Below are 14247 nucleotides of genomic sequence, written 5' to 3'. Positions count from 1 at the left end.
CTGAGGCTGGGCCGCGAACCCAGCACTGCGCCTGCGCAGCAGGAGGAGCGCGCTGACACCAGGCCACGATTGCGCAGCCGCAGCAGCTCCGCGCGGATGGCGCCAGCCCCCTCTCCCGCGACGAGGCGGGGCTGCGGTCGAACCTGGAAATGGCTGGGGGGTCTCGAATTCCTCACTCCAGGCCTCAGGAAAGGTGCCTGCAGGACAGGGCTCCGAAGTGGAAGTGGGCGGCGGTGATCCCCAACTGACAAGAATGAGCTAAAGGCCGGGCGCGGTGGCTCAAGCCTGTAATCCCAGCACTTTGGGAGGCCGAGACGGGCGGATCACGAGGTCAGGAGATCGAGACCATCCTGGTCTACACGGTGAAACCCCGTCTCTACTAAAAATACAAAAAACTAGCCGGGAGATGTGGCAGGTGCCTGTAGTCCCAGCTACTCGGGAGGCTGAGGCAGGAGAATGGCGGGAACCCGGGAGGCGGAGTTTGCAGTGAGCTGAGATCCAGCCACTGCGCTCCAGCCTGGGCGACAGAGCCAGACCCCGTCTCAAAAAAAAAAAAAAAAAGAATGAGCTGAAGAGAAGAAAGTAGCCGCAAGGGGGCCAAGCCGGAGCTCAGTGAGCAACAGCTAGGCCAGCCGCGGCTGGTGCTGTCAGCCACACCACTGACTGTGGTCTCCAATGGAAACTTGGAGTCCCCTTACAGGTTCCCCCAGCGCAGGCCACCGCCGAAGGTTACTGGGGAAGGCCCCTGCAGCTTCCATGTGGACGTCACTCACTTGCTTCATCCAGGAGTGCAGTCGCCTGCAGCCTGGGGCCACCTGACTGATGTCACCCTGAAGATCCATGCCAAAAGAGCTGGGGAAAGTTCACCTTCTGGTGACCCCCACGGACCAGGGTGAAGTTGCAAGTTATGGCCAGGTCTAGGAATTATAAGTCAATAAATTAATTGCCTCAGGGAGACATACTCAGAGTCAAGGAAAATCTGGGAAACAGCAAGAAGGGTGAGCTCAGCATCAGCCCTTGCAAAATTGCACGGCTGTCTCCTGGCTCACATGTTGCCCCATCCTTACTTTAGCTTCAAAGAAAAGGAGACCCAATATTATTTGAGTACTTGGGCTTGATCCTGAGTGACTTTCTGAGAAAGCAGTGTATCATCTACCCTAAGATCACCACATATGTGAGAACGTTTTTGGATGAGTTGAGATTTCTAGACATTGAAACCCTTATGACGTCATCCTGGGGTAGCAGGGGCTAAGCCTTTCATCCCCTGCCACAGCAAGCTGGGCATTAACTTGTATTTGAGAATTGCTCCAGGGCTCTACCTTAAGATGCTGGTTAGTAGCATTGACTGGATTTATGCAATTGGATGCCAGTTAAGGAATAAGAATGTATTTGATTTGCCACCCTACATGATCTGTGCAGACTATCATGATCTCATTGAAATCCAAGAAAAGATTACGTCAGGGATGAAGCACATCACAGGTGGTTACAAGGTCACCCACCATCCAGATGGCTCAGAAAACCAAACCTATGGGTTGACTTCTCCTCACCCTTCTGGAGAATCAGCGTGGTAGACGAGCTTGAAAAAGTGCTGGGTGTGATGCTATCAGAAACTAACCTCTTTGGAACTGAAGAAACTCAAAAAATTCTTGGTGATGTCTATCAAAAGCTTTTGAAAGTCTTCCACCTCAGAACACATCCAGGCTCCTTGATAAGCTTGTCAAGGAGTTCCTGAAAGTGACTTACATCAGTCCCACATTTATCTGTTATCACCTGCAGATAATGAGCTCTTTGACCAAATGGATCATTCTGAGAGGGTCTCATTGAGCACTTTGAGCTATTTGTCATGAAGATAGCTGAGGGTTTCCATGCAGCAACAGCAGCAGCTGCTGACAAACAAGAGAAGGCCAGTGAAGATGATGAGGCCACATTCATAGATGAAAGCTTCTGTACAACCCTGGAATATGGGCTTCTGCCCACAGCTAGTTGGAGCATGACAATCAAATGCGTTACCATGTTTCTCATAGACTCCCACAACATCAAGGAAATATTTCTGCCTCCTGGTATGAAACTTGAAGACAAGAAAGAATGTAGCAACCACTAATAAAATGGAAACACAACATTGACACTTCTTTCTAGAAAATGTTAATTGTCTAAGTTGTGTGACTCAGATATCTTTGCATTTCTGCAAAAGATCAAGGTCTACTCTAATTCTTCAATGAAGAATTCCTTTTTATTCCTTGTTAGCAAATAAATGATTTTTCTCTAATAGAAAAAAATTAGAATTTTCAGAACCATTTTCAACTACTTCTTATATATACATGTATTTTTTCCCACTGGTAGAATTTGTCTTTAATTAAATAATGCTGATCCAAGTTTATGTTTCACTCAGCATCATTTCTCAGACACTCTTCTTTTTTTTTTTTTTTTTTGAGATGGAGTCTCGCTCTGTTGCCCAGGCTGTAGTGCAGTGGCCGGATCTCAGCTCACTGCAAGCTCCGCCCCCCGGGTTTACGCCATTCTCCTGCCTCGGCCTCCCAAGAAGCTGGGACTACAGGCACCCGCCACCTCGCCTGGCTAGTTTTTTGTATTTTTTAGTAAAGACAGGGTTTCACCATATTAGCCAGGATGGTCTCGATCTCCTGACCTCGTGATCCGCCCGTCTCAGCCTCCCAAAGTACTCTTCTTTACTTCTATATAGCTACCCTATAGCTAAGCTATATTTTATTGTGTGATGCATTTACTCTCTCAGAGTTTGGCCATATAAGTTATTTCTAAATATTGCTATTAGGAAAACACATATGCATGCATTTCTTCTAGATTATCACCTAAGAATGGCTTCTCCAGAGAGAGATGACTGAATTAAAGGTTATCAACAAGTTCCAATTCCAAATAAGATGAAGAAAGCACATTCCACACTGCCTCTCCCACTGAGTGTAGCTCCAAAACTTGGAGAGAATGCATGCAGCAGCTATTTGAGGACCCTAAAAAGTAAATTGCAGTGTATTGAGGAGTAAGATTAGAATTAGATGTATGATATGATACAACTGACTGTGAGTTTATCACTTTTTCCTCCAGTCTTCCAGACATTGCTTGACCTGAATCTAACGGACATTTATAGGATTCTCAACAATAGCAAAGTACGCTTTCTTTCCATATATGGAAAATTCCACAAGGTAGACTATATCCTGTGTCTTAAAGCATACCTCAATAAAAAGATTGAATTCACATAAAGTATGTTTTCTGACCATAATGGAATTAAACTAAAAATTACTAACAGAAAAATAACTGGAAACTTCCCTAAGTACTTGGAAATTAATCCACACATGTATAAATAATCTGTGAGTCAAAGAGAAAATTTTAAGGGAAGTAAAGTATTTTGAGCTGAACAAAAATGAATATGTAACATAAAATCTGTGGAATGCAGCTAAAAAAGCAGTGCTTCAAGGGAAATTTATAGCATTAAACGCTCATATGGGAAAAGAAAGAAGGTCTCAAATTGTTTATGTAAGCTTCTACTTTAATAAACTAGAAAAAAAAATAAACCATAAGGAAATTGAAAAAGCAGAAATCAAAGAAATTGAAAACAAAAATAATAGGCAAAATTAATAAGCTGATGAAACTCAAACAAAATTGACAGAAAAAAACAAGAAAAAGGACTTATGTTGGAAATGGAAGAGAGGGGACATCACTACAGAAACTGCAGATGTTAAATGTATAATAAGAAAATACTTTGAACAATTCTGCACATATAAATTTGGATGAGATTTGAACAACTTGGATGAAGTGAAACTATTCTTTAACACCACAAGCCACCAAAACATACACAAGATGAAAGAGATAACTGCCAACTCAATTCTTAATTGAAAACCTTCTGAAAAAGTAATGTTCAGGTACAGATGGTTTCACTGGTAGAATTTTACCACGTATTTCAAACAGAACACTGACTATATCCAATTCTTCTAGAAAATAGAAGAAGGAACACTTCTCAGTTTGTTTTAGGCCAGCATTACCCTGATGTCAAAACCAGACAAATAATGAAAATGAAAACCACCCTACATAACAGTATCTCTCATGAACCTAGACATAAAAATCCTCAACAAAATATTAGCAAACAGTGCAGCAATATATTTTTAAAATAATAATAATACACCATGACCAAGTGAGTTTATCTGGGGCACACATGCCTGGCTCAATATTTAAAAATAATTATGTAATCCACCACATAAACAAAAGAGAATATCTACATAATCATGTCAATTGATGCAACAAAGAAATTTGGCAAAATTTAACGTCCATTTATGATTGTATAAAAAAACCTATCAGCAGAATATGAATAGGAGGGAATTTTATCAACATAATAAAGTTCATCTACAAAGAATCTACAGTTGATATTATACTTAAAGGTGAAAACTGAATGTTTTCTCCCTGAGACTGGGAATAACACAAGAATGTCCATTCCCAACACTCCTAATCCAACATTATACTGGAAGCCCTAGCTCTAAGGAAGACCTTCAATAAGTCAAGAAAAAGAAAGTTATCACTATTTGAAGATGACATGATCATGCACATAGAAAATCCTAAAGAATGTGAAGGGGAAAAAAGCTTGTTTTAATCCATTCTCATGCTGCTGTGAAGAACTACCCGAGACTGGGTAATTTATAAAGGAAAAAAGATTTAATTGACTCACAGTTCTGCATGGTTAAGGAGAACTCAGTAAACTTACAATCATGGCAGAAAAGGAAGCAAATGCATTCTTCTTCACATGGCTATAGGAGGGAGAAGAATGAGAGCCAAGCAAAGGGGGAATCTTCTTTAAAAAAAAATCAGATCTCATGAGAACATACTATCACGAGAACAGCATGGGAGAACCACCCTCATGATTCAGTTACCTTCCACTGGGTCCCTCCCACTACACATGGGGATTATGGGAACTACAATTCAAGATGAGATTTGGGTGGGGACACAGCCCAAACCATATCAATGCTCCTAAAATTTACAAATGAGTGTAATAGGTCACAGAATATAAGGTCACCACACATATTTTAATATTTTTATGTAGTAGCAATGTACAGTTAGTTGTAAGCCAAAAATTTTTAAATGCCATTTACAATTGCTTCAAAGAAAATTATATACTTATATGTAAAGCTAATAAAACATATACAGGATCTTTATCCCAAAATCTACAAAATTCCAATGAACGTATTTAAATAGACCTAAATAAATAGAGACACATACAATGTTCATGGATTGAAAGACTCAACATATTAAGATATCAATTTCTGCCAATTTGATCTATAAATGCAATACACTGCCAATCAAAATTTAGCCAATAGAGGCAAGCTGATTATAAAATTCATATGGAAAGGTAAAGGAACTAGAATGGCTAAAACAATTTTCAAAAGGAAGAATAAAATTGGAGGAGTCACACTACCTGATTTTAAGACTTATTGTAAAGCTACATTAATTACAGAGCTATTAATGGGTGGTATTGGTAAAGGAATAGACACATAGCTCAGCAGAACAGAATAGTGAGTTCAGGTGTAAAAGACAGTGAAACCCCGTCTCTACTAAAAATACAAAAAATTAGCCAGGCATGGTGGCAGACGCCTGTAGTCCCAGCTACTCGGGTGGCTGAGGCAGGAGAATGGTGGGAACTGGGGGGTGGAGGTTGCAGTGAGCCGAGATCGCGCCATTGCACTCCAGCCTGGGTGACAGAGCAAGACTCTGTCTCAAAAAAAAAAAAAAAAGATCTCACCCTTAATACTATTACGTTGTTGATTAAATTTTAACATATGTATAGGGGGGCATGTTGAGACCATAGCAGTGTTGGAACAATTATATATTTATATGCAGAAAAAGAACCTGACCTAAACTTCACAATTATACAAAAATTAACACAAAATAGATAATAGATCCAAAGATAAAATACAAAACTGTAAAACTTTTAGGACAAAATACAACAAAATTTGTGACATGGAGCTAGGCAAAAATTCTTAGATATGACACCAAACGAATGATTAATAAAAGAAAAACGTAGTAAATTGGACTTTATAAAAATTAAAAACTTTTGCACTTCAAAAATAAACACTGTTAAGAGGATGAAAACACAAGCTACAGACTAAGAGAAAATATTTGCAAATCACATATCCAACAAAGGAATCATATTCAGAATATATAAAGAAATCTTACAACTTGAAAGAAGAAAATAAACACCCAGTTAAACAATGAACAAAAGACCTTAACAGCCACCTCACCAAAGAGGATATATGGATAGAAAATAAACATGTGAGAATATACTCAACATTATAAGCTATTACAGAAATGCAAATAAAAACCACAATGAAAATGACTACATACTTATAGAATAAAAAACACTGACATATAACATTGCTAGTTAAGATACGGAGAAAGCAAAACTTTGATACACTGCTTGTGGGAATGCAAAATGGCACGGCCACTTTGAAAAGGAGTTTGACAGTTTCTTATAGAGTTATATAAAGTTACCACATGACTCAGCAATCCCATTTCTGGGCATTTACCCTAGAGAAATGAAAACTTATTTCCATATAAAATCCTGTATATCAATGTATATAGCAACTCTAGTCTTTTTTTTTTTATTTTTATTTTTTGAGACGGAGTCTTCTTGTTGCCCAAGCTGGGGTGCAGTGGCATAGTCTCGGCTCACTACAACCTCCTCCTCTCAGGTTCAAGCGATTCTCCTGCCTCAGCCTCCCAAGCAGCTGGGATTATAAGTGTGTGCCACCATGCCAGGCTAATTCTTGTATTTTTAGTAGAGACAGGGTTTCACCATGTTGGCCTGGCTGGTCTCGAACTCCTGACCTCAAATGATCCACCCACCTCAGCCTCCCAAAATGCTGGGATTACAGGTGTGAGGCACCACACCTGGCCAGCAACTCTATTCCTAATTGCCAAAAGCTGGAAGTAAGATAAATGTCTTTTGCAGGGTGTAGCCATACAATGTAATAGTTGTCAGCAACAACAAGTAAGAAACTATTGATACAACAATAACTTGGATGAATTTCAAAGGCTTTGTATTGAATGAAAAGCTGTCCTGTAATATACACTTTCATTTACATGACATTCTCAGTAAGTCGTTATCATTGTGATGAAGAGTAGATTAGTGGTGGGGCAGGGCTTGCCAAGGGTTGGCAGGTGGGGGAGATGGCATGAGGAATTTTTAGGGGAGGATGGACCTGTTCTGCATCCTGATGATGCTGGTGGCTACACAAGTCTCTCCATGTGTTGAAATTCATAGAAGTGTACACCAAAACATTGGTTTTACTATGTGAGAATTTTTAAAATAAAAAAGTAAAAAGATCGTGTATTTGCTTCCTAGGGCAACCATAGCAAAGCACTACAAACACCTTAAAATAACAGGCAGTTATTGTTGCAGGTTTGGAGACAAGCCCGAAATTAAGGTGTCGGCAGTGTTCATTCCTTCTGGAGGGTCTGAGAGAGTCTCTGTCCCAGGCTCTCTGCTCACTTCCAGGGGCACCCAGCAATCGTGGGCATCCTTGGATTGCAGACGCATCGCTGCAGTCTCTTGCTTTCATCTTCGCATGGCCTTCTCTCTCAGTGCCTCTGTGTGACTTCTGTCTCTTATAAGGATGTTCTCCTTGATTTAGGGCCCACTGAGCCAGCATGATCTCATCTACAGCCTTGGCTTAGTTGCATCTGCAAAGATCCGATTTCCAATTAAGGTTATATTCTGAGGCTGCAGGTGGACCTGAATTAACAGAGAGGCCAATATTCAACCAGCTGTAGAGAGTTAAAAAACAATAAGACTATGGACATTTTTTAGTGTAATCTAGGTTCTTGATGACCTGTTTTAAGCTAATCAGCAACGAGTATTTTTCAACTAAGTAATGACTATTGACAAGCATGTGACCCTTGTCTGAATGTTTAGCTCAGGCAGAGCAACTAAAAACCATCCATTGACCAGCTCAGGAGTAGCAAACAGAGTAAGCTATTTTTGGTGTAACCCATTTCTAGGTAATTAACTTGAAACTATTTTCAATATTCAACAAAGATGGTTCATTTAAGATGACTGAAGCCACATCTTCACAGATGCAGAAGAGCTGAATACTTCCTCTTTAGATGGAATAGTTCTTGAACAATTCATTCCTGAAAGTGACTTCTGTTGGGGAAAATATCCTATTCAGCTTGAGTCATTTAATTGTGGTTGTTATTGGTATAAAATGTCTGTTTTCCCTAATATATTTTTAAATCTCTTTTTTCCTTGTAGAATGAATTCTGGAATAAATACAAAGGTCAGTATTTTTTCTGTTTTAACCTTAAGTGAGGGGGGTTCATTAGGACATTTGAGTTTTGAACATATTTCCTGAATCTCCTTTCTGCTTTTGTTTAAATTTTATTCATTTAAGACTTTTTCCCACAGGGTGTTTCCATAATAGTTATTGTAAGAGTTTTTATAGTAATTTTATACTAATCCTAGTTTTGTTATTGAATTAGAGATATATATTTAAATCAGTTCATTCTCATTTGAGGATACCAAATTCCATGATAACTTTTCTAAAATACAAGTGTATTTGGTAAAAGCAAAAAACAGAGTATGAAAGATTAGATTCCCGACTAAGGTAACCACCTTCATTTCATGCTTAATAGCATCTGAAATGGCATCAGTCATGACTGCCTGGTAACAGTATTCACATTTCTCAGAATGACAACTGGGCCTATCTCTAAATTAGATTATGTAAATCCTCCAAGAAATGGGAAGCCCCATGTTAGTGTGTGCCCTTCTCATTTTGCCCCAGGATCATTTGGAAAGAGGAACCCTAACCTCCTCTCCCATCAAGGCCCAGCCCAGAAATAAGCATCAGGCTTTCACCTTTCCTCTATCCTTCCAGCTGGTCCCTGTGGTCACCTCTGACTGTAAACACACTGCAAAACACTGGCAAAAAAATGAAAAAGCCGGGCCGGTGATCCACCTAGATAAAGGCATCACGTACACATGGCCACAAAAGGGAGTGGATCAAATAAAGTCCAAAGAGGAGGAGTTGTTTACAGAGAAACAGGAAGCCTTTTCCAGTTATCTGAACAGCAGTGCCAAGGTTAGCACAGCAAAGCTGTTTCCATGATGCCGGAAACAGCTTGCAGACTCCAGTTTCGAAATCCTCTCTTTGCAGATGGCGACCAGTGTGAGACCAGTCCTTGCCAGAACGAGGGCGAATGTAGAGACGGCCTTGGGGAATACACCTGCACCTGTTCAGAAGGATTCGAAGGCAAAAACTGTGAATTGTGTAGGTTCCTCTGCTCGGTATACCTTCAGATCATACTCCCCTGAAGAGTGGCAGGTGGGACGGGGGAAGAAGTGAAAATGCCTGATGAAACAATCTTAAGTCATTTCCGATTTACAAAGTCTGGGCTCTATTACAGTGTGCCACTATAGCAATAGAAAAAGAAAAGCCCCAATATGTCCCCCAAATGACTCGGTTTGGGGGTATGAGAGAGACACAGTCACTTCTCTGCTCCTCCACGAGAGACTGTAGAACATCGAAGAAGCGTGTGATCCATTCATGTGTAAACAGGAGCAGACTCTGTTTTCCGTAGGGCCAAGTGCATTGCCCTGTTATTCCTGCTGCTGGTGACCCTGTGCAGTGATTCTAAATCACCTCTTATTTATGTGTGTGGATGCAGGTGTCAGTATTTGTGAATATTTGTGGTTGTCCAATTATAAAAACTTGATACATTTAATTAGTTCTACACGGAAAAATCACTAAGTGCTTTCCCTAATGTGGTGGTTAATTTTTAAATAAGAAGTTAGGCTACTATTAGATCAATTTTCCCTAAGGAAAAAGATTTGCATTTCTTTTAAAGTACTTAATTGATCATCTTTATACCATGTTCTTAGATTGGATTACTTTTGAATTTTCCCTGATGGGAATATTAATTATGCATCATTTCATTATAAGTCCAGAGTGCCTCCCTGGAACACCATTTGGTAACTTACGAGGCATAACCGTGCTCAGGCTCCCAGGGCTATTATGAACGTTTTCCAAAATTCCATGCATGTTGATCTTTGCACTGTGATTACTTTTTCATCAAAACCCACACAGAGCGATGTGGAGTCACCGTAATGTGAGTGCTACTGGGGCAGGGGGCGCCAGCAAGCCCGGAGGTGTGAGGGGCAGGTCCCTGGAGCCTGGCGTCTGCCAAGGAAGCCAGGCTCCACCAGGCACGGCACCACGAACTCCCCGTGACCCGCGAGGTTGCCCTTCGAGGCAAGTGTGCCTGTTGCCTGGCTCTGGCCCTTTGCTCAACCCAGTGGCTGCTTTGTGGCTGACAGGCAAGTGGATGTAGTTGTCACCCTTGGGTCAGCCCAGCCTCCATTTCCCCAGCTGTCCCCAGAGTCAATGTGCCTCTCCTTTGCAGTCACACGGAAGCTCTGCAGCCTGGACAACGGAGACTGTGACCAGTTCTGCCACGAGGAGCAGAACTCAGTGGTGTGCTCCTGCGCCAGGGGGTACACCCTGGCTGACAACGGCAAGGCCTGCATTCCCACAGGTAGGAGGCACGTTGGGCCACAGCCACCAGCTGCCGCTGGGCCGGGCCAGGGAGGAAAAGCCCATGCTGGTGGGCATGTTCTGTGTGGGCCTGGCAGGTAACAGCGGCACCAACAGGACAGGACCGAGCCCTGGGCTCTGGGCCCAGGTGGTTCAAACATGAAGACCATGAGGTTTGGAAATAGACCCATTATTTCTGTAAGCCAAATGTGCTGTTTAACCTCAGCTTCCCCATCTGACAAATGGGACCAACACTATCGCCCGACTGCTTGGGTCATCCCTGGAGCACTCTGCACGATGCCTGGCCCACCACAGGCCCTCAGTCTGCATTAGGACTGTGGGGGATCCAGTGCGAGGGTTCAAAGCACCAGGGCGGGCGAAGGGCAGAGCTGGCCCGAGGAACTGGAGCTGAGGTGCGGGGCTGGGGTGGGAGGCAGAGGACACTCAGGCTCTGAGCTCCTTTTACCAGGACCAGTGTTAATTGAACTTAGTTTTTCTTTTCCTGGATGAATGTGGACAATAAGCAGCCAGAGGGCAGTGAGCACAGGACAGGCCGGGGACTGGGCAGGGTGGGGACGAGCTTCCCTGTCCTCACCCCGTGGGCATCGCCTATGCTGGGCTCGCCTGGCTGCGGGCACTTCCGCACGGCCAGCACAGGTGGGGCCCCCGAAGGCGGGGCCCAGGCATCACAGCTGCACCTTGCATAGTGACCCCACTCCCACTCATAGCCGGCTCGACCCACAGCGTCAGCCTCGCCCAGGGGCACAAAGTGCAGAGTCCCAGGCCCGCCTTTCTAAGAGCCTGGTGACCCAGCTTACCTGCCGGCTTCAGGTGTGGCTCAGCCCCTAGACTGTGTCCTGCCCCCGCTGCCAGGACTGTCCCTCCAGACACAGGTCCCTCCCCAGCGTTCTGTTACTCCTTCTTTTTTTTTTGAGACGGAGTCTCGCTCTGTCGCCCGGGCTGGAGTGCAGTGGCCGGATCTCAGCTCACTGCAAGCTCCGCCTCCCGGGTTCCCGCCATTCTCCTGCCCCAGCCTCCCAGTAGCTGGGACTACAGGCGCCGCCACCTCGCCCAGCTAGTTTTTTGTATTTTTTAGTAGAGACGGGGTTTCACCGTGTTAGCCAGGATGGTCTCGATCTCCTGACCTCGTGATCCGCCCGTCTCGGCCTCCCAAAGTGCTGGGATTACAGGCATGAGCCACCGCGCCCGGCCTGTCACTCCTTCTTTCATATCCCTCTTACTGAAAACAATTTACTTCCAAAGATGAGTGATGAGGAAAAGACCGGGTTCCAGATGCATCCTTCAAGCACTGCTTCAATTATATGCCTGAAATCTCTCAGCAAGTGAAAGACACCGTGGCTGACCTTGCTACTGGCAATGACATTCAAACTTAAGCTGGTTAAAAAATATTTTAACTAAAGTCATTTCTTGACATACATGCAAATATTTTTTAATTCTAGAAATAATCACAAATCCATTTAAAACCAAGGGTGGGCCAGGCGCGGTGGCTCACGCCTGTAATCCCAGCACTTTGGGAGGCCAAGGTGGACGATCACAAGGTCAGGAGCTTGAGACCATCCTGGCTAACACAGTGAAACCCTGTCTCTACTAAAAATACAAAAAAAAAAAAAAAATTAGCCATGCGTGGTGGTGTGCACCTGTAGTCCCAGCTGCTCGGGAGACTGAGGCAGGAGAATGGCATGAACCTGGGAGGTAGAGCTTGCAGTGAGCCAAGACTGCACTCCAGTCTGGGCGACAGAGCGAGATTCCATCTAAAAAAAAAAAATCAAAACAGTGTGATGTGTGAAAATAAAATTATGTAAACTACTTCCTAGTGCAAAAAGTTCAGGCTGGGTGCGGTGGGGTCACGCCTGTAATCCCAGCACTTTGGGAGGCCAAGGTGGGTGGATCACCTGAGGTCAGGAGTTCAAGACCAGCCTGGCCAACATGGTGAAACACTGTCACTACAAAAAACAGAAAAACTTAGCCGGGTGTGGTGGAACATGCCTGTAATCCCAGCTACTCGGGAGGCTGAGGCAGGAGAATTGCTTATACAAAAGGAAGCTTCCTAACATCTAGCATGGCCTCTCCAGGAGCTGTGTTCTTCCAGACACTCTCCTGTGCCTCCGGTTGTTTGCGTGCGCTATTCCTTCTACCTGAAAACTTTTTTTTCTTCAGTGTTTCATTCATTAGGAAAATTTTTCCAACACACAGCACACTGGAAAGAATTTCGCAGGGAGCCGCACAGGCCCAGCACCTGGGTTCTCCCGTCGGCGTCCGCCGGCCAGGTGCATTCATCCCATTTGCCCAGCCCCTTTGGCTCTGTCCATCCGTCAAGCTTTCTTGACTTCTTGCTGCATTTCCAGGCAAATCGCAGACGCCCACACTCCCCTCGCTGCCCGGGCTGCTGCCTGGGGTCCAGTGTTCACAGGCTGTCACGTGAGGGGAGGCCAACGCTCGGACGGCTGCGCTCACCCGTGGACCCGACCCTGCCGATGTGGGGCTTGCCCCGCAGGCCCGCTGCCCCTCCGGGTGCCCCCGTGCTCTGCCTCCCGGCTCTCTGACTCTTCTCCACCAGGGTGAGCCATGCAGGGTGTGGGGAGCCTCTGTCTGTGCTGAAGGCCCCGGCCGTCCTCTTTTTTTCAGGACCCTACCCCTGTGGGAAACAGACCCTGGAACGCAGGAAGAGGTCAGTGGCCCAGGCCACCAACAGCAGCGGGGAAGCCCCTGACAGCATCACATGGAAGCCGGAAGACGCAGCCGACCTGGATGCCACCGAGAACCCCTTTGACCTGCTTGACTTCAACCAGACGCAGCCCGAGAGGGGCGACAACAACCTCATCAGGATCGTGGGCGGCCGGGAATGCAAGAACGGGGAGTGTCCCTGGCAGGTAACAGTGCGACGGCCCCTCGGGCCTGCTGGGCGGACCACCTGTCCGAGGCTGTGCACCTCGGGGAGGCCAGCCCGACACTCGGAATAGCAATCCGGGAAGGCATCGTTCCGCACTAGGACAGAGGGTCTCCGCCACCCAAGTCTACCTACCTGTCGCCTCCCTCTGGGCAGCCAAGGAGGCTGTGAGCTCCACAGGGAAGTGGCTGGGGCTGAGGGAGAGGCTGGCCCCGGGTAACGTCCGCCTCACCCCCATCCCACTGGGCATTTCCGTGGCTACCCGCGGCGTGCCCAGGATGCTGCTGTCCTGTGAAACAGAAAAGAGGGAGAAGGTGCAGCCAGGTGCTCAAGTGTCCTCAAACCTCCCCTATACCAGGATACAGGGCTAAAGCCAGGGAACAGCCCACGGCAGGGTGTCAGCAGGCGAGAGGACGGCACAGGGGTGGATGAGGTCTCCATCTGCTCTTCTGTTTGATGGGAGGCAGGAAGAATTGGTGTCCTTGCTTCATGTCTAATTTTGGAAATGTTTTTTACCCAAACACCTAAATCCTATGGAGGCAGATAGTACCTTAGAGAAAAACACATCTACTTGTTTTGAAAGGTAAAAAAGAAAATCACTCTTTGAGGTGTTTTTGTTCAGAGACAGTACCTTGCTCTGTTGCCTAGGCTGGAGTGCAGTGTCGCAATCTCGGCTCACTGCAACCTCCACCTCCTGGGTTCAAGTGATTTTCATGCCTTAGCCTCCCAAGTAGCTGGAATTGCAGGCACCCACCACCACGCCCGGCTAGTTTTTTTTTTTTTTTTTTTTTTTTT

General features: G+C 44.9%; 1 protein-coding gene across 1 annotated transcript in view; it reads left to right on the top strand.

Annotated features, from left to right (window-relative positions):
* F10 (coagulation factor X) overlaps window positions 1-14247 on the top strand; it is a 30812-nt gene that overhangs the window by 8049 nt on the left and 8516 nt on the right. The window contains exons 3-6 of the mRNA XM_031934984.1: window positions 8267-8291; window positions 9168-9281; window positions 10414-10545; window positions 13191-13435. Coding sequence (XP_031790844.1) covers window positions 8267-8291; window positions 9168-9281; window positions 10414-10545; window positions 13191-13435 — 516 coding nt within the window. The remainder of the gene's footprint in view (window positions 1-8266; window positions 8292-9167; window positions 9282-10413; window positions 10546-13190; window positions 13436-14247) is intronic.

Source organism: Piliocolobus tephrosceles, chromosome X (assembly GCF_002776525.5).
Source record: "Piliocolobus tephrosceles isolate RC106 chromosome X, ASM277652v3, whole genome shotgun sequence".
In the NCBI taxonomy this organism is placed as follows: domain Eukaryota; kingdom Metazoa; phylum Chordata; class Mammalia; order Primates; family Cercopithecidae; genus Piliocolobus; species Piliocolobus tephrosceles.
The sequence above is the reverse complement of the archived record's forward strand: the minus strand, read 5'-3'. Positions and strand labels throughout refer to the sequence as shown.